Consider the following 22,015-nt stretch of genomic DNA (forward strand, 5'->3'; position numbering starts at 1 on the left):
TATTGTATTTTTGATAGATCAACAACGATCGAGATGAGTGAGTGTGAGAGAGAGGGAGAGAGAGAGAGAGAGAGAGAGAGAGAGGAGGGGGGGAGTGTAGTGGGCGAGAGAGCTCTGGCCAGCCAGTCAGACGCCAAGCAGTCGTCAGGTTGAAAGTTTGCGTGAGCGCGCCACACGCCGCTCTTCTCCCGGCGGGCTTCTCGGACACTTGGATTCAACGCGGAGGAGCTAATAGCAGATTTGTTGTCAGTGAGGATCTACAAAGGACATAACGTTCCACCGGGCGGGATCCAGAGCCTCATTTAGGGACACCAGAGCGCTGGATGGAGCAGTTAAGTCCATTTAATCGATGTCACCCCACTGATGACAACTGTCACGAGAGGTTTGCATGGCTTGAAAACACTCATCCGTGACATCTTCTCTGGATGTAGTTTGGTTACTCATTTGTTACATTAGAGTTGTTGAGGTAATTAACTTTCTTGAGAAGTGTTTTTACACTGCTTTGCTTTCGGATCAGCAGCTGCGGCTTGACTACTGCTCCTGTGTGTGTGTGTGCGCGCGCAACAGTGTGGGTTATTCACAGTGCTGCTATGCAGACTGGCTGGAGCCACACTCAGACAGTCACGGCTTCACTGAAGCTCAAGTGTGTGTGAGTGTGTGCGTGAGTGTGTGTGTGCGTTCGCCCGGACTGCTTTCCCAGAGAGAAACAAAAAGAAGGGGCGCCACACTCACAGTGAGGAGAAAAGCTATCTCTCTTTCTTCACGCCGTGATCCCAGGGAACGACTCGTGCGGAATCGCATATGTTCCACAGCTTTGTGTACGAGTGTGGCTTGTTCAGGATGCTGCTATGCAGACAGAGTGGAGCCACAGCAAACCTGCTGCTCAAGTTCAAGTAACACATGACAGTGCAGCCGCTGTCAGCATAGCAAGCGCAGCGACAACCGAGATTTAAACAAATCACACGATTGTTTTTCTTGACTGTTTTTTGGCTTTTATTTTGATTGGGTTCTTGAAAATGAAGGACCCTCATCCACTTACCAATAACTGGATTAAAGACCCAATGATTACCCCAATGCAAGGCTCTCACAAGAAGTTCAAAAGAAAGTCTCGTGAGCCGAAAAAACTTTTTAGTGGCTTTGAATCTGACCGAATGAAAGCATACACAGGGGACTTGCTGGAGGACACTCACATTAACAGGTTGGCCCCACTCCACAGACACCTAACAGTGTCACATGAGGCCAGTGGCACCGGGATCCTGTCCGGCGTAATGGTAGCGCCGCCGCAGAGCGGTGCTCTCGACATGAGGATCGGGAGCGCCGTGGCTTCCAAACTGTCTCAGTTACCCACTTCTCCGTTCGCCAGTCCAGAGATCATCCACTGGCCCACAGGCATTTCTCAGCCTCTCTCAAACAGATTCAAAACAGGCTCCCGATCCACCTTCTCCATAACAGCGTCGTCCGGCAACATTCGCAGTCTTTCGCCCAACCAGCCAACCTTCTCCGTGGATCCATCTATGTCGGGACAAACTACAGCTTGGCCCGTCTCTCAAACGTCTTTGAACTCTCAAGGCCACAAACATGGAGAGCATCAAGGCCACTCGCCCAAGGTAGTGAAAATGTCGAATGCGCACTAGTGATAGACCGATAAATGTTTTTTCAAGGCAGTAAAAGATAAAATAGTGGCAACTTTATTCAAAATTACTTTTTCTTTTAATTTTAAACAGAAATACGGAAGAGAATTAGGGCCAGTCAAGAGAAAAAAAGGTTGGCAGGATTCTGACTTTATTCTCAGAATTATGATTTTAAAGTAAGAATTATGATTTTAAAGTAAGAATTCTGATTTTATTCTCGGAATTATGATTTTAAAATCTGAGAATAAATTCAGAATTCTCACTTAAAATTCAGAATTCTTTAATCTCAGAATTCTGAATTTAAAGTCAGCATTTTCACTTTAAAGTCAGAATTCTGAGAATAAAGTCAGAATTCTCACTTTAACTGCTAATATGCATTTCATCCTTTCAGTGAGATGTATAAAGAATTGACAGCTTTGTTTAAAAATTCTAAAATTGCAAGGAGCTTCCGGGGTCATCAGCATGTGTTAAGCTAAATTAAAACAGTAAAGTAAATAGTTCCCTAAAGATTTCTACTGTAAAAAAAGTTTTCCAAAATTTCAACATTATTTTTTTGGTTTGATTTTTAAAAATAAAAAGTGTAGGAAGTTCCCAGTGTCAGCATAATTTTTTTTCTCAAGTGGAAATTTAAATAAATCCATAAATGAAAAGTTCCCTGTATCACACTGAGCAACAAATGTATGTGAATTTGAGCTGTCAAAAATTTATCGATTCATCGGCAAGTAATTGATTATCAAATTAAACAACTTTTTTTTAAAATAACCGAGTAATCGTTTGGAGCCATTTTTTTTATTTGAAATTGTCCAAATCCTCAGATTTTAGCGTATCAACAGTAATTGTTGATTTCTATAGACCTTCTTGACAGAAGACTGATTATCTTCTGTGTTTAATCAAAAGAAGACATTTGCAAACATCTATTATTATTTTTTTTTGGGGGGGGGGGGGTGATCGAAACGGTAACATAGTGCACCACAAATCCCTTTTTTCCGTCACTATACAAATACAAAGTACAAATTAAACACCAATCACTGGTTAATAAGCAGTAATCAGGGGAAAATTGCTTTTAATACATTTTACTCAAAATTAATCCAATTAGTCGATTAATCAATTGAATAATCGATAGATTAATCGATCGTAAAAATAGTCGATAGTGACAGCACTTATAGCTAATTTAGGGTTTTCGTCAAGGTTCGTAAAAGTGAAACCATTTATGAACAAAAGATCTTCAGACATCAAAAAATTGTCTGAATATCTTTGGAATGAATTTGCTACAAGTAAAAACAGTGAATATCTTACAAATCATGATGAAAAGCCTAAATTTCGATACATTCGCTAGCATTCACTGCTTTATTGGCCTTTGGATTCGTAAAAAGGCTGATGCCGATATTTGGCATTTTGACCGATAGCTGGTCTATCCCTAATGTGCACTTGACCAACTGATGACTTAATAGATCTGACGTGATATTCCCTCATCTCTTCCTGCTAGGAGTCTTCGGGGAAGCGAACTGGAACGAACACTGAGGCAAGTGGGCGACTTCCGGAGGTCAAAGCCATCCAGCAGACAAGGAGGCTCCTTGCTAACGCCCGTGAACGAACCCGTGTCCACACCATCAGTGCTGCTTTTGAGGCTTTAAGGAAACAGGTGGGAAACGACAACGTTTCTCTTAGTGTACAATATTTGACCTGAATTATGGAGACATATTGCCAAATTCAGGTTGTTTCTCAATATGGTGAACTCGCCAAGTATGATCTTCCTAAAAATGTACTCAAGAATGCAAATGTTTTTCTAAATTGGACCTACTGTGTACTTGTTAACTCCCCCTTAGACGTATTGCCGCGCATCTTAGGGTACTTTCCACAGCTGCAGCCACAACAAAAGTGCTAATGTAGCGAGAATATTTTCGTGGAGGATTCAGCCAACTGTGTTGCTAGAACCAAAGATGACGGGAAGTCAACTGGCAACCACAACTATTTGGGATGATTGGTCACTATTGATCAACCTCAACTCATTTTGCACTGACTGTCGTGAAAGCAGAAACCAGGCATTTGCTGATAAATGTGCCAAACATTTCCTCAACGTGGCTTTTCTCAGCAATTTTTAGGTTGATCAATTCATTAAAGATTATAATCAATCAATCTCTCATTATTATTATTTTCATCTCAACAGCACTAGTAACTAGACAGTGCATCTTCGGCAGAAATTGCGTGGGAATGCTGAAAAGCTGAATGCTATCCATTTGCTGAATGCTAAGATTTGAATGCATGTGCTTATGAAGTAAATTGAAAGATAAAATACTAAAGTACTCTAATGTGGTCCAAGCGGGGTTTGAACACAAATAGGTACAAAAGGTAACTGCTCTAACCACTGAGCTAACTTAACTTGTTTGAAGTCATGGCTAATAGCGTATTTATTTTGAAAAGTGTCATCTGATGCTGAATGCTAACAAGCATTTCATCATTTCAGTGAGATTATAATGCATTTCCTGATATGATAGTCAGTTGGCATACATGTATATCACTTAGCATAATTTTCAAGGATATATTTGCAATGTACAGCCAGAGCTAGAATTCGAACCCGTGGTATTGATGATAAGCTGTATGTATGGAAGTGGGCGTGAAAAGTGAGACTTAGAAAAATGTCAATGTCTGTTCCATTGAAAATTAATGGGGAAAAGTTGATATTGAACAGTAAATTGTGCGACTACTGTAGGTAATGTGAAATCAGAAGGTATATACCCCGGGAGGCGTGAATGGCTGAAGCAAGTTGAAATCTGAACAGTGTAAATCGGAAGTATTATGTGAGAGTTGTTACACGGCTTGTTGATTTAACTCACTCACCCGCAGCTATTTTTACTGAAGCTACCCCCTTTGCTCCCGGCTGTTTTACTGGATTTTTACTTATTTTGCAAGGCCCACAGAAAATTGTGGTTTGTTGCTATAAAAACACAAAAGCTACCAAAAGAAAGATTAGAGTCGCTTCTTTCATCAAGAATTTTTTTTTTGTATCTGTTTCCATTTTGCAGAAATTAGCATTAGAAGTTTTATCATCATTCACAAACCGGTTGAAAATGTGGCAAAAAGAGCTTGTTGCAACATGGCCCTGGCTGATCTCTTATACTCTGCTGCCACCTGCTGGCCGTTTTTTTGTAATAACTACTATTGCTTTAAGCCACCTCTTCATGCCAGAAGCTGCATCAAAGCCTTCTGTATGCTTTAGCATAAAAAAAAAACATCAAACAAATGTATAAATACGTTTTTGGGAGTGAAGGACAAATGATTAAAAACGTATTTATATGTTTTTGGGTTTGATTAAAAACAAGGTTATCAGTATCTAATAGCATTCTAAATAATTCTCTCTCCTCTCTCTGGCATGATTCAATTGCAGGTGCCTTGCTACTCGTACGGGCAGAAGCTCTCCAAGTTGGCTATATTACGGATAGCATGCAACTACATCCTGTCTCTCGCTCAGTTGGCCGAGCTGGACTATAGTCCTGAGCATGGCAGTCAAAGCTTCTCTCAGTGTGTGGAGCAGTGCACAAGAACCCTGCAGGCTGAGGGTCGGAGCAAGAAGAGGAAGGTGAGGCTTCATTCTCACTCTGGAAAGAAATTTTTAATGTGCATTGGCTCATGATGAGAGAATCAACGCTTGTGCCATACACAAACTAACAATGTATTTATTTGCCATAAAGAAGTGCCTCAGGATACACCCAATAAAAAGGGTGTGAGTATTTTGGTAGAATAATATGAAAAATGTAGACGAATGGACAAAAACGTTGACTCGCTGGACAAACCTCGGCCCGTGTGAATTTGTGCTCCTGCCTGTTCCCTTCCTGTACAGGTTGCGGCATTCCAACTGTCGTGCTCACTCATTCTTCCTTGCTTACCACTTGCACCTCATCCTGGAGAGAAAACTCTTGACTGCAGTAGAGTGTTTTTTTCTCTTCTTTCTGACCACTGCAATCAAGTGTTACTCCTCTCCTGATGTAATTTTTTATCAGAAGAGCGTTTGTATCAGTTTTTTCTTTTACGTATAGCAGGATGATAACCCTTTGGACACAAACGTGAATCCACACTTTCATTAAGTTGTACCGTTTGGTTCAGTTCCGATGGTATGCATCTTTTGTTGGTTTCTATTGAAAGTTTTCACTCTTCAGTGGCCTTTTATAGGCTACTGGTTGTGTTGAGCTAGACACGGCTGTTATCAGAGAGCTGTAACTTCTATCTTAATTGTACGATGGTGTATTAGGGGCACATATAAATAAATTTTGGCAAATTTGCGACTTTATAAAGTGTCAGATTTGCAAGAAACTTCCGACAAATACACGTAGTGTAGCTATAGTCTAATGTGAGAATTCATTGGTGGTTAAAGGGATACTGTTTATAAAATGAAAAGGCAGGATGGAGACGGGAGTTGTTCTCAATTTAAATTTTACTCGTCATACACGGCAGCGAGAGCAACAACACTTCCAGATCCCCTATCAGCTGACTAACACTGACCAATCAGAAGCTAGCATACTTGAGGTAAATGCAAGTGAATGACGGAGAGCGGCAGATTCGACACATCAACTTAGATACTTGTACAAAAAAATACCAACATGTTTGAATGTATAAATAATAATTCTGGAAACATAAATGTACAATATACATTTTAGTTAACTGAAACAAGTAAGTTAACTGAAATGCTTGATCCTCAGGGTGTGGACCTTCGCAAAGTGAGGCGTCTTTGTCGCTAGCCGTACCCAACGCTTCAAAGTGTGAATGCTTAATTTGATATGGTTAATCTCTGCTAAAGCAATTACTATCTCCGTATTTGAAAACCCGACCAAAAAGTATTGGCACAAACATCCAAGTAGTACGCTATGTGTATTGCTCATGAGTTTCTGGGGAGTTCTGCAAATTTGCCACTTTATAAAGTTTTTTTCTTGGAATATTGTCCCCACCCTCTAAAAAAATATATTTATACGTGACCCTAATATAATTGAACGTAAGAGTGTAACAGGAGGGAAAAAAAACCTTGGATGACTTCAATAATCACTAACATGAATTAAACATGAACGTCAGCATGTAGCACTTGTTCATGTTCTTTTTTGCTGCTTTTCTGTCTGTCATGTAATTGGACTATTAACTTAGCTAATACTGTGGTGGAAACACAACCTTGGGTCAGGGTTTACCAAACCGTACTGCGGTGTACAGAAATGAACTGAGCTGCTTGGTGGAAACGGGGCTGAAGCGCCTTTTGTTGCTACTCACCGCGTCACAGTTCAACTCACTAACTTTTCTACACAGTGGACTGGAAAGGCAGTTTTTTGATAACCTCATCGCTCACAGCCCTAAGAAAGGTTTCTTTCACTTTGTGCTTAAACATAAGCGTACGTTAACTTTGGACGTTAATACCTGGTCCCTTTTACCTGTATATAACCTATATATGTATATACCTGTTATACAACGGCGCTCATCTTGGCCATTTTCAAGCTCCATGCGTCCCATGTGACCAACCCAATGATGCTTCATGAGCCAGGTTCTTTCCGCAACTGATCTTGATGTCATATATGTCTATAGACAAGGTTCCTCTCAGTTGGTGCCACCATCAACCAGCAATCAAATTAAATGTCTCAAGTATTAAGGTAGTTAAAGCGCTATATAAAAAGCAGTCCATTTGCCATAAGTAGTCAAACCGCTTTTAAGATTTTTTTTTTTTACTAGCTTCTCCCACTAGCCGCTCTTGTTAGCCACTCCAGTCTACGGCTCCAACTCGCTCTCGCTAGCCGCTCATGTTAACTGACTCTGTTTTTCGGTGTCGCTCACCGGTTGCCAAGTCGCCGTCGCCTGCCGAGGTGTTCGTTTTCTCCCGTAAAATAAGAATTGGTGGTAAGCTTGTGAAGTGTGATCTCTCTGTGCCACCATAGTGTGTGTGCTTCTAAATGAATGCATTTCGGCTGCATTCTATGCTATCGCGATTTGACACGTCCTGTAGTCACTTTTTACAGTGTGGCTATAACTGTAATAATTTGTCATTTTTTTCTATTTGTATTATAATAATACAAGAATATTACACTTTCATTATGACTTTGTACATTAATATAACTTTCTTCACTAACTGGCCAAATCAAATCAGTTTGTGGCATGTTTCCACTGCTGAAATATGGAGGGATTTTTGCCCTATAAGGAGTTATATTTAACATTTGAGGTAACATTCTTAACTGCCAAAAAAGTAGTGTTTCGGAAACTACTTGGAAAATGTAGTGAGCTAAGCTACAAAATATTCTACATTAAAGCGACAGTGTGCAACATTTAGCACCATCTAGTTGTGAATTAATAATTCATTTTAAAAACCCACTATGGATTTCAATAATATGCAAAAAAATATGTTCTATCACAACATACATTTTTTTATATATAATCGTAGGTCGAGTAATCGCTAATTATATTACATATAGGAGGCCAACATCTTCCTGCTACGGACGTCCGAAGGACAACTCAAACGTCGTTAGTCCTGGTTGTCCTAGTAGCTAGTGTAGGACCTAATGGATCAACCGCCGCTTACCTCCCACAGCTGGGGCCTGCTGGTGATAGTCGCTGAGTCCCGTCACCGCTTGCTGCCTTCTGCTTTGGTCTCACAACATGTTTTTGTTGTTGTTTTTTACAAGCTCCTCCTGCTAGCCGCTCTTGTTAGCCACTCTGGCCTATGGCCCCGACTAACTCCCACTAGCCGCTCTTATTATTGCTCCGACTAACTCCAGCTTGCACGGTCTTTTGGTGTCACTCGTGGGGGTTCTTGCCGGCTGCCAAGTGACGTTGTTCACTGAGATGCTCGCTCGCTATATCCAATAATAATTGGTGGTAGACTTGTGAAATGTGGTCTCTCGGAGTCACCGTAATGCAAGGTGCTTCAAAATGCACACGATTCAGAGGCTTTCTATTATTTAGCAACATCTAGTGGTGAACTTTTACACACTGTACCTTTAACTATGCTGATGTGATCTTGGAAAAGGTGAATAACTTCCAAGCAAAAGTCCAACTTTCATAGATTATAGATTCAGGGCCACAGTGATGAGATGTACACACCTCTACCTCTTTCTCTGCTATTGTCCTTAGTTGAATGTGATGGATATTTGTTTGTCCGCCATTACGGACGTCGAGATTGCAACGATACGCTGGACTTTAAACAGAAAGACTCGTACAGCGGATTTGTTTTTGCCTTTGTTTGGTTGTTTTAATTGTAATCACTTAATACCAGCTATTTGTCGATATTAAAGAGAAACTTTGGCTGTAGTGACAAAGACTCAACGACAATGTGGTCCTCTGTGGCCAACTAACCGCGATAACGACACCATTAAAACATCTCTCACCGCAAAACTGTGTGCAAAGACACGGTAAGAATAGAACATTTGATAACTGAGCTTACTTCAGTAGAGACATAAATTACTTTGCCTAGCATTACTAAGGCTAGTTAGCGTATAGCATGGAAGGAGTTAGCAGCCATTCCAGTAATCAAAGAATCCTACATTTCTGACATGTTTGTCTATTAATCAGCCAATATCCAACATGAGCTATATATATATATATATATATATATATATATATATATATATATATATATATATATATATATATATATATATATATATATATATATATATATATATATATATATATATTATAAATCTGTGTTACTTAAAGGGGAAGCCAACCCCCAAAAATGTTGGGACAATAATATGCTCCATGCAGCCTCACTAGTCTAAATATGTTATACTGTTTGATATTGCGTAAAGGGAATATGAGTTAAGCAGCAAAATCCAGCCATTATTATCCAATCCAGGGGCGGCCATTTTGCCACTTGCTGTCGACTGAAGTTGACATCACAGTTGCTCAGGGCTCAGGTAACAACCAATCACAGTGCAGCTTCAGAAAACAGGTGAGCTGTGATTGGTTGTTGCCTGAGCAACTGTGATGTCATCTTCATTTGACAGCAAGTGTCAAAATTACCCCCCACCCCCCTCCCTGTGTGTTTGTGTAGCACTTAAGTGATTATAACACGTGCTACTTTCATTAATAAACCAAATCATTTAAACAGTTACTGCCGCCGCAAAATTTTATTTGGAATTTAATCTTTGTGGAGGGCAGCACGGTGGCTGACTGGTTAGCACGTCCGCCTCCCAGTGCAGAGGACGTGAGATCGAGTCTGGGCTTCGGCCTTCCTTGGTGGAGTTTGCATGTTCTCCCCGTGCTTGCGTGGGTTTTCACCGGGTACTCCGGTTTCCTCCCACATTCCAAAGACATGCATGGCAGGTTAATTGAATACTCCAAATTGTCCATAGGTGTGATTGTGAGTATGGTTGTTCGTCTCTGTGTGCCCTGTGATTGGCTGGCAACCAGTTCAGGGTGTACCCCGCCTACTGCCCGAAGCCAGCTGGGATAGGCTCCCGTACCCCTTGCGACCCTTGTGAGGAAAAGCGGTCAAGAAAATGGGTGGATGGATGGATGTTTGTGGAGTTGACATTTAATACAGTGGACAGCTATTAAAACATTGTTTTCTCCTATATAATTGAATCTGTTTGCCACAGTTGGCCATTAGCCACTCCAGTGGACACTAGTTGTAGTCTAGACATACACTGCCATCCAGTGGTCAACATTTGTAAGTGCAAAAAAAAACAGACTGACAACAAGATGGCCGACAGAAGTTTAGATGTGACGTAAAAGGAAGGAATAAGTGTCTATTCCAGGAGGTCCTTGCAAATAAAAAATATATTGGAGCAACAACTAAGGAGTAATATAATTGTTAAAATATCCAAGTAATGATTTTGTCATTTGAGAAAATGGCGAATGATCATGAGTCCACTAAATCGGACATCACTAGCTGTATTGTGACTACAATTTAATGTTGCTGTAACTTTGTTGCTTTTAAAAATAATTCATCTGCAGTTTTTTTTTTTGCTTTAAATCATCATTTAATTTTCATTATAGCAACATTTTATTGATTTTAGTCCTCACATGAGAGTAAGGATCCTGGTCCTTATGTTTTGTAGTCATCACGTGCAGAACATGGTAGCAAAACCTAAAGGATAGTTGACCATATACCATCTGACTCAAGTAGGGATGATGACAGTGGCAATGATATAGAATGGTTGCCAGAAAAAAGAAAATTACTATCTGTACTCCATAAAAAGCTCATTTTCAGTGGGTAAATGTTTTTGCAATACATGTTTTGAAATATGTTACAAATATGTGAACACAATGTTAAAAATCAAACAGACATTTTCTATAGTGTTAACATTATTTTTTTTGTTATTTATTCTTTTCTTACAAACATATTTCATCAGTTGCTCAAATGCACGTTGTCCACCTTAGTGGACATGTCATCAACTCCTTGAAAAAAATCAAAAAATTTCAAAAACTGAAAAAAATAAATAAAAATAAAATGAAGGTGATTATTTTTTTTAATGCCTAAAGAGTAGGGGTGGAAATCTTTGACTGTCTTACGATTCGATTCAGATTTTTGGGTCTGCGATTCGATTTAGAATCGATTTTCGATTTAAAACAATTTTTGATTCAAAATGATTTGATTGACAATGATTTCTGCTTCAATTTATAGACGTGCAAAGAATCGTCATGACCTACTCCAGTCTGACACGCTAATGCTAATTAGCGCGCTACTTACGGCACTTTTATCACTCAAAAGAACGGTTATTCATACAAAACGCTTCAGGAATGTACACAGAGAAGCATCTTAACATTACTCACCGACATATGCTCTTCCTACGCTGCAAAAACAACAACTTTTATTGCAATAACTTGACGTGACGTTTTCCTTCTACTCTCTAATATGACTACAACTTAACTGTATCAGAACGTGCGGAACCACACTGCCCCTAAGTGGCCAAATCGGGTACAACATAAACAGCGCAGGCACACACAAACAAGGAAGGGCAAGACAGTATAAAAGAATTTAAATAAAATCGATTTTGGGACATTTAAAATTGAATCTCAATCGTACTAAATGAGAATCGCGATTCTTATGAGAATATATTTTTTTTCCCGCACACCCCTACTAGATTCTAATCATACCTGTCATGAAACCACTCTATTTTATCAAACAGTACAATGGTAGCATCAAGCTTCACATTTTACTCTCTGAGGGCTTTCCCCCTGCTAGCAGGCCGTCTTTCTGCGTGCATGCCAGTGTGCGCGCGTGCATGTGTGTGTGTGTGTTCTCAAAGTCCCAGACACCAGATGTTTAGAGTGGAAGGGAAGTGGAGCTGGCGCCATGAAGGGCAGAGGGCAGTGAAAAGGCACGCGAACTGAAACCACACACACACATTCACACACGCGCACACACACATTTGGCACATTCCCCAGCAGCCTTTCCAACACATTCCCCCACTCTGCCTCTCCAAGCCATCTGCTCCGACATACTTTGAAACAAGAAGAGGAAAAACACAGTCATCATCAGTTTGTCAGACAGCAAGCAGCAGCTGGTGGAAAGACAGCAAGAGACCGGGGGTTGGGGGGGTGGGGGACGAGTGGAGGAAGAAGTGTATGTGTGTGCGTGCGCGCGTGCGTGTGTGTGATGAGGAGTTGAGTGAGTGTCTGGCAGGAATTATTTTTTTTTTTCTTTCTTAGAGACGCAAAGTCTGTGTACACAGCTAGCAGGAAAAACACCGTTTTGTTTCATTTTGGTTTCATGCCAACGTTGACTCGAGGAATTTCAACAGCTTACAGTATATACTCAAGATTTTACATCGTTTGTGTGCGTGTGCTTCTTTTTATCTAATAAAAAGCAGCACTAACTCCACAGGTCCCCTCAGGTCAATTAGACAAAGTTTTAATTGTAGTGGAAAGATAAAAAAAAAAAAAGAAAACTAGAACTGCAGTCTGATGAAGATGGGATTCAAACCCTCGTCTTCTGTCTACTAGTCAAAGCTCTGCTGAACTAACCACTGGGCCATTGCTGCCATAGAAGAATTTGGTGACATTGTTTGTTAATGTAGTAAATATTGAGGTATGAAGTTGAAATCTTGCGTTGAATTTTAATTTGTAATAGAGAACGGATAATATTGAAACAAAACTTAATAATGACATCAAAAGTAACGGATGTGAAATAATTTGACAATGATTAGTATTCAATATTGCATTTCTACTTAAGAGTTGTCTAAGCGGGGTTTGAACCCAGGTCCTCCTTGGTCACAGGCAATTTCTTAAACCACTGATCCAACATGTCTCGCTCCAAATCATGGCTTATGGCATACTTACTATTGAAAAGTGTCATCTGATGCTGAAAGCTATCAACGCTGCTTTCAGCAGTCCCACAATTATGTGCCTGTGTGCTTTTTTTTTTGTATGTTTTTTTTTAAATCCCATCTCCATCCTGCTATCAAAAAACCTTTGTTGCTCAGCATCAAGCATGCAACATGCAGTGATTGGTTACAAGCATTTACAAACCCTTAGCAGGTGAAATTTTACATTAGTATTGAGATTTCACTGCATGCATGTGCTGTAATTATCAGCTTCTGGTGACCACACCAGGGTTTAGCCGTCAGCTAACTCTTGACCCTAATAAGGACAAGTGGTGCAGGAAATCGTACTGGCCCAGAAAGGTTTATCAGAACACTAGAGGATGCTACATTCTCTTCAACATTTCAATCAGTGTCACTATTCATCTAAGACCTTTCAAAATGAAAAGTGATCAGGATCAACAAAAAGATATGCAAAAGTCAAATTAGTACATAGAGCTCCTTCACAAGTTGCCTCATGCTTCTTTAGGCACAACTGTTCTGATAAAAGTCACGTTATTTAACTGTATATGCGCCATAAAGGCTAGGACATTGGTCCCCTTACAATTGACATAACGCTGCTGTCGGGCCCAAACCTTGTACCTCCAAAATTGTCACTTTTCAAGAGACCCCAAAAACGCAGTATTTGTTCAACCATTAACATTTATTTCATTAACATTATCAAAAATAACAATCCATTTTAAACACTTAAAATTGGTCAATAATTTGTAAAAATAAATAAAAATAAATGAATGAATAAATAAATAAATTAGAGGAGTCAAAATTGGTGTATTAATTTTGAGTTAATTTAAGTTCCTTTAACACCACTATTTTTTTTAACGCACTGTACTGGGGGAATTCCAGTCACAATGCAGCAGACACATCCATGTCAAAATTTTGCAGTAATAAATGTAATAATAATGCATATATTTGTGCAGATTCGGGTCAAGTTATATTTTACAATTTTAAAAATGTGCAGAATTTCACATGTTTCTTTTAGATAGCTCTTAATATGAAAAAAAAATGCACTGAGCTGTCACCATCTTACAAATGCAATTATGCCATCTAGTGGCAGAATTATGACCAACACAAATCAATATCACACTCGTTTTTTACTGTACAGTACATCTTTTTAATTTTAACTCAATTTTATGAAATTACTGTATCAATGATTAAAAGATGCAGCCATGTTTCTACTAGTTTAACCTTTTTCCACTTTTATATTAACTCTTTCACTGCCAGACGTTTTCAGAAACGGGTTGTCCCCACTGCCAGCCGATTTAAGCATTTTGAGTGATCTTTCAAGGTCCACAGAAAATGTTGTGTTTGGACTATGGAAACACACATACTACCAAATGAAAGATTGGACTCTCAGCTTTCATCAGAAAAAAAGTTTGTTTCTACCTTATTCTGTTCTTCAGTAATCAACAATAGAAAATGGTTACTTTCACCGAAATTCTCTGTTTTGAAACAAAAAACGGAGAAAAAGAGCTTTTTGTGAAACGATGTTATTTCATGCACTCTAGTGAATTGTACACTTCTTTTTGTCCATGAATGATGCCACAAACACCTAAATAGTGCTTTACTTCTGTAAAACGCTTTCACCAACAATGAAAAAGTGTTTTTTGATTGCAAAATACATTTTTTTCCATTCAACAGTGTAACAATTTGACAAAACAATTTCGCAAACTATTTACAAATGTGTGCAACTGTGGTACTACTTACAATTATGTGGATGTTTCAAATACAGTTTTTCCTTTTGTAACGCTCTCCTGCGTGCAAGGAGACGCCAGGACTCGCACAACAGATTACTTTCACTTTCGCATTGGTCCGTTTTGCGTGCAAACGTTACACTTTCTTGACGGCCTTTTTTTCCGGGGAATAAAAAGCAAGTAGCAGACTGTACACACTCCTCCGATGAATATGCATTGGACTCGGGGCACTCTCCGTCGTCCGATCGAACGTCCGCCTGTGCGTGCTCGGTTATGCTCCGTGTTACGACACCGTCATAGCCGCCGCGTCAGCAGTTCCAATTTCGCCGTCAAGCTCGGATTCACCTTCATCATCATCGATGATGATCATCGTCGTCACCAATGTACTATTTTAGCGTTGGTCGATGCCTTTCGTCTTGTAAGTGTAGAGCTGCTTGCAAACGCTCGCCATTGCCCGTTCCCTCCTCCATCTAGCTCCATCTAACGTCTTCTACTGCCGCGTCAATGCTTCCCAACCACGGAGTCACCACCCTCATCTTCATCATCGATGATGATCATCGTCGTCAACAATGTGCTCATTCAGCGATGCTTTTGGTCTTTGAAAAAAACGGCTCGGGCGTGAGCTCCTCGCGACCGGCCGCCATTTTTCCTTTGTTTTCCATTCTCATCTCCTGCTCGACGCTCTAGCTCCGCCTCTACTGACGCCCACCCGATCTTGTCAAAAGAGAGTCATCGCTGCCCTCTAGGGGCCAAAAATAGTCATTAGGCACAACAGACCGGCTGGAAACTTTCACCACAGCTCCGGAAGCCTTGCCCGCACCCGTTTCAAAAAAATAATAATAATAAATTGGATGACGTCTTTAGACGTCATTGGCAGTGCTCCATAGGTTTTTACTTGACGTCTATAAACGTCAATGGCAGTGAAAGAGTTAACAAGAATATGAAAACCAATCTTTTTTTTTTTTTTTTACATTTCATTCATTCATTTAATTGTACATTTAGAACAGATACAAATTTGTGATTAATCGTGTGTTAACTACCTGACACCCCTATAATAAATATAACCAACACATGTGGACTGATCAATAGTGTAGATATTTGAAAAATTTACCAAATTGTGACAGCGATAAGTACAGTGAGATAGGGAGTCTAACTGCAAATAATGAATTACCAACAATGAATAAATGCCAATTTAGTTTAAACCAAACATACCACAAACTATTGTCACAAAACACTTTAAAGGCATTTCAAAATTACTTTACATTTCAAAGTGGTCTCATTATTATGTTGTATCTACAGTTCAGTGTTTGCCCCCTGTTGTATTGTGAATGAAGGGGTGGACACTAAGCTAAAGGCTATAGCTATACACCAGACACACGGAAGATTCAGCCATGCAGCTCGAGTGTATGCACACATTCAGGTGATGGACAAATACTGCTCAAGGAATAATGAAGCGCTGATGTTGTTTAAGTGCAGACCTTTTTAGTTCAGCTTGTTGTGTTGTGTGCTGAAATTTGTTTCGATTTACATCTGTGATTTTATTTCAACAGGTTGGAAGGATGCCAGAGGATATTTGAAGAATTTTACAAGAAGCTTCTCAGTAAGAGGCACAAAATGTCATTTTGATGTGGACGGAGCCATTCACAGCATCAACTGGCAGATTTAATCATGTTATGGTTAACAAAGTTCTGAGCAGAATATTTTTAAAGCATTTTTATTTAAGTAACAAATGCTCCAAATGTATAACATATCAAATGTTCAATTATGTGTAACATTTTGCTGTTGTTATGTTTGTAAAACGTCCTTGTACGTTCTTGTAGCTGGTGATGAACATGCTGAAAACAAATAAGTTTTTTCTCTGTGGAAAATTGAGTGCCAGTATATTGTGGATGAGTGTAATTAAGCTAGCAATGTCAACATAAAATGTTTTCTATATAAAAAGACTGACCATGTTTACACTAGAATTCATACACTTTATACACTTTTTGTTCATTTTTCCATTTGTTATGCACTACTAAAAGATCATGGTTCCTAATGCAAATTACAAAACAAATGTGAATTTTTAAATCGAAATCTATCTTCACAACAAAAGGCAGTATTTTTACAATATAAGAACTGCAAAGCAAATAAAAATATGTAATACATGTGTGTGTTTCCATGGAGATGATTGTCCATTGGTGTTCGTTTTTTCGTCAAAAGGTATTTTCATACCTTAGTGCAGGGGTCACCAACGTGGTGCCCGCAACATGAGTTGCCCGCGGAGCTGTTTCAAAAATAGCTCACCAGTGATAGGGCATTGGGATTTTCTTGGAATGTTGTATAAATGATCATTTGAAAAGTTCAAAACAAAGAAATAAAGGATTGCATATTGAATCATTTTCCTAATTTCTGTGAGCAATTAAACATTATAAGTGTTGTCACATACAGCAAATAAATGTAATTCATTATTAGTAACAACTAGGGCTGTCACAAAAAAATCTTTTTAGAATTGATTATCCTACTGATTCAGATAATTGCCCGTTTCAAGGCAGACATTTTTGTCAGCCAATTTTTGTGGTTGACTTAGCTGACCCTAACCCAAATAATAACATGTTATAATAGTTAAGGCCCGATCTTTATGGATATCAATGCTGATACCAATTTTTGGCAGGAAAAAAAAAATACAAATTACCGATTAATCTGCAAAAACTGAAAAAAAAAGAAAAAACAGTAACAACAAATACTGACCTCTTAGGGGCAGTGTGGTGCCGTGCAGCCATGGTGTAAACACTGCATTATTACAATGAGAATATGACATAAGTTGCGATGGAACCCTTAACTTGTTTTTTCACAGATTGGGAAGAGTTGTTTGTGTGTTAATATGCATTATTTGAAGGAATATTACTTTCCTGTTAGCATGTCAATGGGATCCCCCATTGACTTTAGCATTAGCAATAACGATGTTTTAAAAATGAAGAACATTTTATATTCAAATGTACAATGTGTGTAATTCTTTTTGTTGTGTGTTTAGCTTTGCATTCAATTGCAACTGGGAGTCATTAAACATTTTAAAAGATGATTAGGGACAACAGAATCTCATAAACTACACGCTTGCTAGTTGTTAATGCTATGCAGGCAAAATGGTGCATTCAGGGTACTTTCACATCATTGGAAACATTCATTGTTTTTTGATTATAATGTTTTTAAGGAAAAAACAATCGTTATTTGGCCGATGTTTGAAGAGCCATAATTGGCCGATTATAATCGGTGGCCTGTCATATAATGATGCTAGATTTGTGTTTGTGCATACATTATAGCTGCATGGTAATTCAATGTCAATACCTCGTGGAGTCTTGCGAGAGAGTTCATATATGCGCGTGTTAAGTTGGTGTCAGAAAATAAAGAAAGACAAGAGATCCTCCTTGCCATCTTTTACATGGTGTCAGAAGTAAACTCAAAGCGATGGCAAAGTTTACTCCACCGACGAGCTTCCCCTTTGATAAGCCTGGTGAGTGGCCAGATTGGAGGCATCGTTTTGTGAATTTGGGACCGCTACGAAACTCGACAGAGAAGATGGCGCGGTGCAAGTTAGCAGCCTGATATACGCCATGGGTAGCAAGTCCGAAAACATCTACAGGTCGTTTGCTTTCAACGAGGAGGGACACAGAAATTACTTTGAACGTGTGCTCGGCAAGTTCGATGAATACTTTGTGCCGCAAAGGAAAGTGATACATGAACGTGCATGTTTTCACCAGCGGGTGCAATGGCCGGGTGAGAAGGCGGAGATATTCATCCGAGCCTTGTACGAACTGTCGGAACATTGTGACTTCGGCGCAACCTGAGAGGAGAATATCCGCAACAGGATCATCGTGGGAATATTGGACAAAGTTTCACGTAAACTGCAGCTGACGAACAACCTGACGCTGGCGCTGACCTTTGAGACGGTCAGGCAGAGTGAGGAGGTGATGTCTCAAATCAGCATGCAGGGAGAAACAGCGGGGATGGTACGTAAAGTCACAAACAAAGCGCACCAAAGGCCACGGTAAGCAAAGAGATGGATATAATGGACAATGTGGAAAATGCGGGAAAGCAAAGCAGGACAATAATGAAAATTGCCCCGCTAAAAAATCCATGTGCAACTTGTGCAACAAAGTCAGACATTGGAGCCGAGTGTGTAGGAATAAGAAAGCAGTGGGTGAGGTCACAGAGCAGGCTGAGCAACGACAAGAGCAACTACAGCAGCCATATTTCCTTGGGGCAGTGACAAAAGCAGATGGGTCTTCTGAACAAAGGGCCGTCAAATTGTTACTGGGTTGTATACCAGTAGAGTTTAAAATTGACACAGGGGCAGACGTGAACGTCATCCATGAACAGACCTTATTTTTAGTTTTTTATTTAATTCAATTTTTGTTTGTTTTTTCTGAAAGAGCTCAGTATTGTTCATTCGGTAATCTTACCGGTTCGACATGTCATCATCATTGCTCTCTCTTTTTTTTCTTTTTCTTTTTTTTTCCCGTGCGTATGTGCATGTGTGTGTGTGTGTGTGTGTGTGTGTGTGTGTGTGCATATGTGCGTGCGTGTGAGTGTGTACTCATTAATTCACCTAAAACCTATTAAAAATTCCATACCACTCACCTATACCGAATACTTCAGAATCCAGTTAGAGTTGTGAAGTTGTCAGAAGACCCGAGGAAGGATCAAAGAAAAGAAAGAAAAGTGAAATCCAGCACCGACCAGACATCACCTTCTACCCATCGGGTTACCAACCAGAATCTTTCACCAACCCCAGAAACATGTAAATTCCAATACATTAGGGAGATCTCAAGAGACCAAAGGAAAGACTGAGGAAAGGAAGGAAGGATAGATGAAGCAGAGTGAGATCCACAGACATCAGCCTCCACACCGATTCAACGACCAAAGGAAGAAGCAGATTGTGTTTGAATTTCGGTAGATGCTGGTGTGGTGAATCTGGCATGCATGAAAACCTCCACCAAAGAGGAGAGCCGTCGACCCCGGCCAGGACAGAGCAAGCACAACCTCCCAGGCCTCCCACACGGCAGCGCCAAGGCACAACCCCCGGGCCCCGCAAGGGCCACTGGCCAGAGAGCATACCCAGGAGCCAGGAGCGCCACCCCCCACCCCAAGACCCGCTCCCACCCCAACACGGCCCACGCCCGAAGCCCAACGCATTATAACGGGGCTCGGCAGGCCCAGGCACCCCACCGGCCCACAGCCCCCGCTCCCCCCACGACCCATCCCCTGCCCCCCTATCCACACCCGCCACCCACCGCAACTAAGTCCTCGCCGCCCCCAGGCCCCCAAACCCCGAGATAACCAAGATGCAAAGAGTGAAAGATGAGCTACAGAGGATGAAGCAAAATGGCATAATAGAGAGGGTTACCCAGCCCACTGACTGGTGTGCACCTATAGTGCCAGTCCTGAAGAAAAGTACAGGCAGAGCCCGCATCTGCGTCGACATCAAAAGGCTGAATGAAGCTGTTAAAAGAGAACGGACATTTATAGCAGAAGAGATACAGTCTTTTCCTCTCTGGATGCAGCCAGCGGGTTTTTCCAGATACCCCTCCACCCAGACTGCTGGAAGCTCACTTCATTCATTACACCCTTTGGCCGCTTCAATTTCAAACAACGCCCGTTTGGAATCACAAGTGCACCAGAGATCTTTCAGAGCAAGATGATGGAGACTCTTCAGAGCCTGGAAGATGTTGAGGTCTTCATGGATGACATCCTGGTGTACGGGGCCACAGAGGAGGAGCATGATGACCGCTTGGAAAAGGTTGAGTCTGCTGGCTTAAAGCTAAACAAAGAGAAGTGTTCAATTAAACAAAACCAGCTAAGATTCCTTGGGCACCTCATTGATGGGTCCGGCATCCGGCCCGACCCTGAGAAGGTGGAGGCTATTCGGCAGCTGTCGCCACCAGCTGATGTGAAAGAGCTGAAGAGGATATTGGGAATGGTGAATTACCTGGGAATGTACATTCCAGAACCTCTCGACGGTGGGCCAGCCAATTGCATGAGCTCCTAAAGAACGATGCGAATATGCTCCTGGGAAAACCCTGATTGTTGCGGACACGCTCTCGCGCAGCCCAATGCCGAACATTAGCACAGCAAATGAAACGCACAGTGATGTGGCCAGCTATGTGGCTAGTGTGGCGTCTACAAGCAATTTGGATGAAATCAGGGTAGCAACAGCCGCTGATGCCGAACTGCTATGTGTGACATCACTCATAGAGAAAGGATGGCCTGAGCACATCAGTAAAGTCAAATCTGAGTTGTCACTGTACAATGGCCTAGATCTGAGAGGATGTAGGATTGTTGTGCCAAGATTGATGAGAGATGAAGTTCTTCAAAAAATTCACGAAGGGCATATCAAGGGCCTTATCAAATGTGGGCAGAGAGCAGTTTCATCGGTGTGGTGGCCTGGACTTTCGTCAGAAATAAGCAAGCTTGTGACTTCATGTCAAGTGTGCTACGAAATTAGAAAAACTCAACAGAAGGAGCCACTCCTATCCACACCGCTTCCGGAGCGACCCTGCAAGAGTAGCTATGGACCTCTGTGAATCTAAACAACACCACTACCTTGTCATCTCTGACTACTACTCGAGATTCATTGAAATACTGCACCTGCCATCTACAACAAGCACGCAAATTATTAAAATTTGGCATTCCAAATGGAGTTTGCAAAGCAACTCGACTTCCAACATTACACGTTCAGTCCTCATCATCCACAGGGCAACGGGCATGCAGAGAGGTCTGTGCAGACGGCGAAGAAGATCTTACAGCAGGAGGATCCTACCATGGCGCTCATGTGCTATCGAGCTACTCCCTGTTCCACCACAGGATACAGTCCAGCTGAGTTGTTGATGGGGAGGAAAATCAGAACAACACTCCCGACTCTGGAGAAAAACCTCAGACCAAAGTGGCCCAGCAGGACAGCCGTGGAGGAAACCGACAAGAAGGAGAAGGCGAAACAAGCTCATTACTTCAACCATCGCCATGGAGCCAGAACCTTGCCTGCCCTACAGCTTGGTGATCAGGTGTTTTCCAAATTGGACCACGAGAAGTCTTGGGTGTGTTCCAGCGGTGGTCTCACAACAAAGCACAACACCAAGATCCTTCATCATCCGGACGCCACAAGGGGCAGAGATGAGGCGGCATCGCCATCATCTTCAACCTGGGCCGGTTCCCCAGCTTGTTCCTGTAAGTCAGGGTGAGTCTACGTCCTCAAGTTCCTCGACTACTCAGGTGGTAACACGTTCGGGACGGGTGAGCAAACCTGTCAACAGGGTTGACCTGTGATGACAGAGACACACATGGCCTTTGGGGGGGGAAAGAATAAAAATAAAAATAAAGAAGAAAGGAGAATGGAAACTTGAGTGTGAAAAATGACCATAAAGAGAATATG

At 41.0% G+C, this 22,015-nt stretch overlaps 1 protein-coding gene across 1 annotated transcript; it reads left to right on the forward strand.

Annotated features, from left to right (window-relative positions):
• The first annotated feature begins 108 nt into the window (after nt 1-108).
• On the forward strand, nt 109-16,759 carry atoh8 (atonal bHLH transcription factor 8). Its single transcript, XM_077578918.1, has 4 exons — nt 109-1,607; nt 3,118-3,273; nt 5,017-5,208; nt 16,164-16,759. Exons 1-4 carry the CDS (start codon nt 1,017-1,019, stop codon nt 16,188-16,190), a joined length of 966 nt encoding a protein of 321 aa, XP_077435044.1. The 5' UTR covers nt 109-1,016; the 3' UTR covers nt 16,191-16,759.
• The last annotated feature ends 5,256 nt before the right edge of the window (nt 16,760-22,015 follow it).

Source organism: Vanacampus margaritifer, chromosome 10 (assembly GCF_051991255.1).
Source record: "Vanacampus margaritifer isolate UIUO_Vmar chromosome 10, RoL_Vmar_1.0, whole genome shotgun sequence".
Taxonomy (NCBI): Eukaryota; Metazoa; Chordata; class Actinopteri; order Syngnathiformes; family Syngnathidae; genus Vanacampus; species Vanacampus margaritifer.

Coding starts and splice junctions, on each gene's coding strand:
- atoh8 (XM_077578918.1), top strand. CDS start 1,017: ATGAAGGACCCTCATCCACTTACCAATAACTGGATTAAAGACCCAATG. Junction 1,608..3,117: donor ATCAAGGCCACTCGCCCAAG/GTAGTGAAAATG, acceptor TCTTCCTGCTAG/GAGTCTTCGGGGAAGCGAAC. Junction 5,209..16,163: donor GTCGGAGCAAGAAGAGGAAG/GTGAGGCTTCAT, acceptor TTATTTCAACAG/GTTGGAAGGATGCCAGAGGA.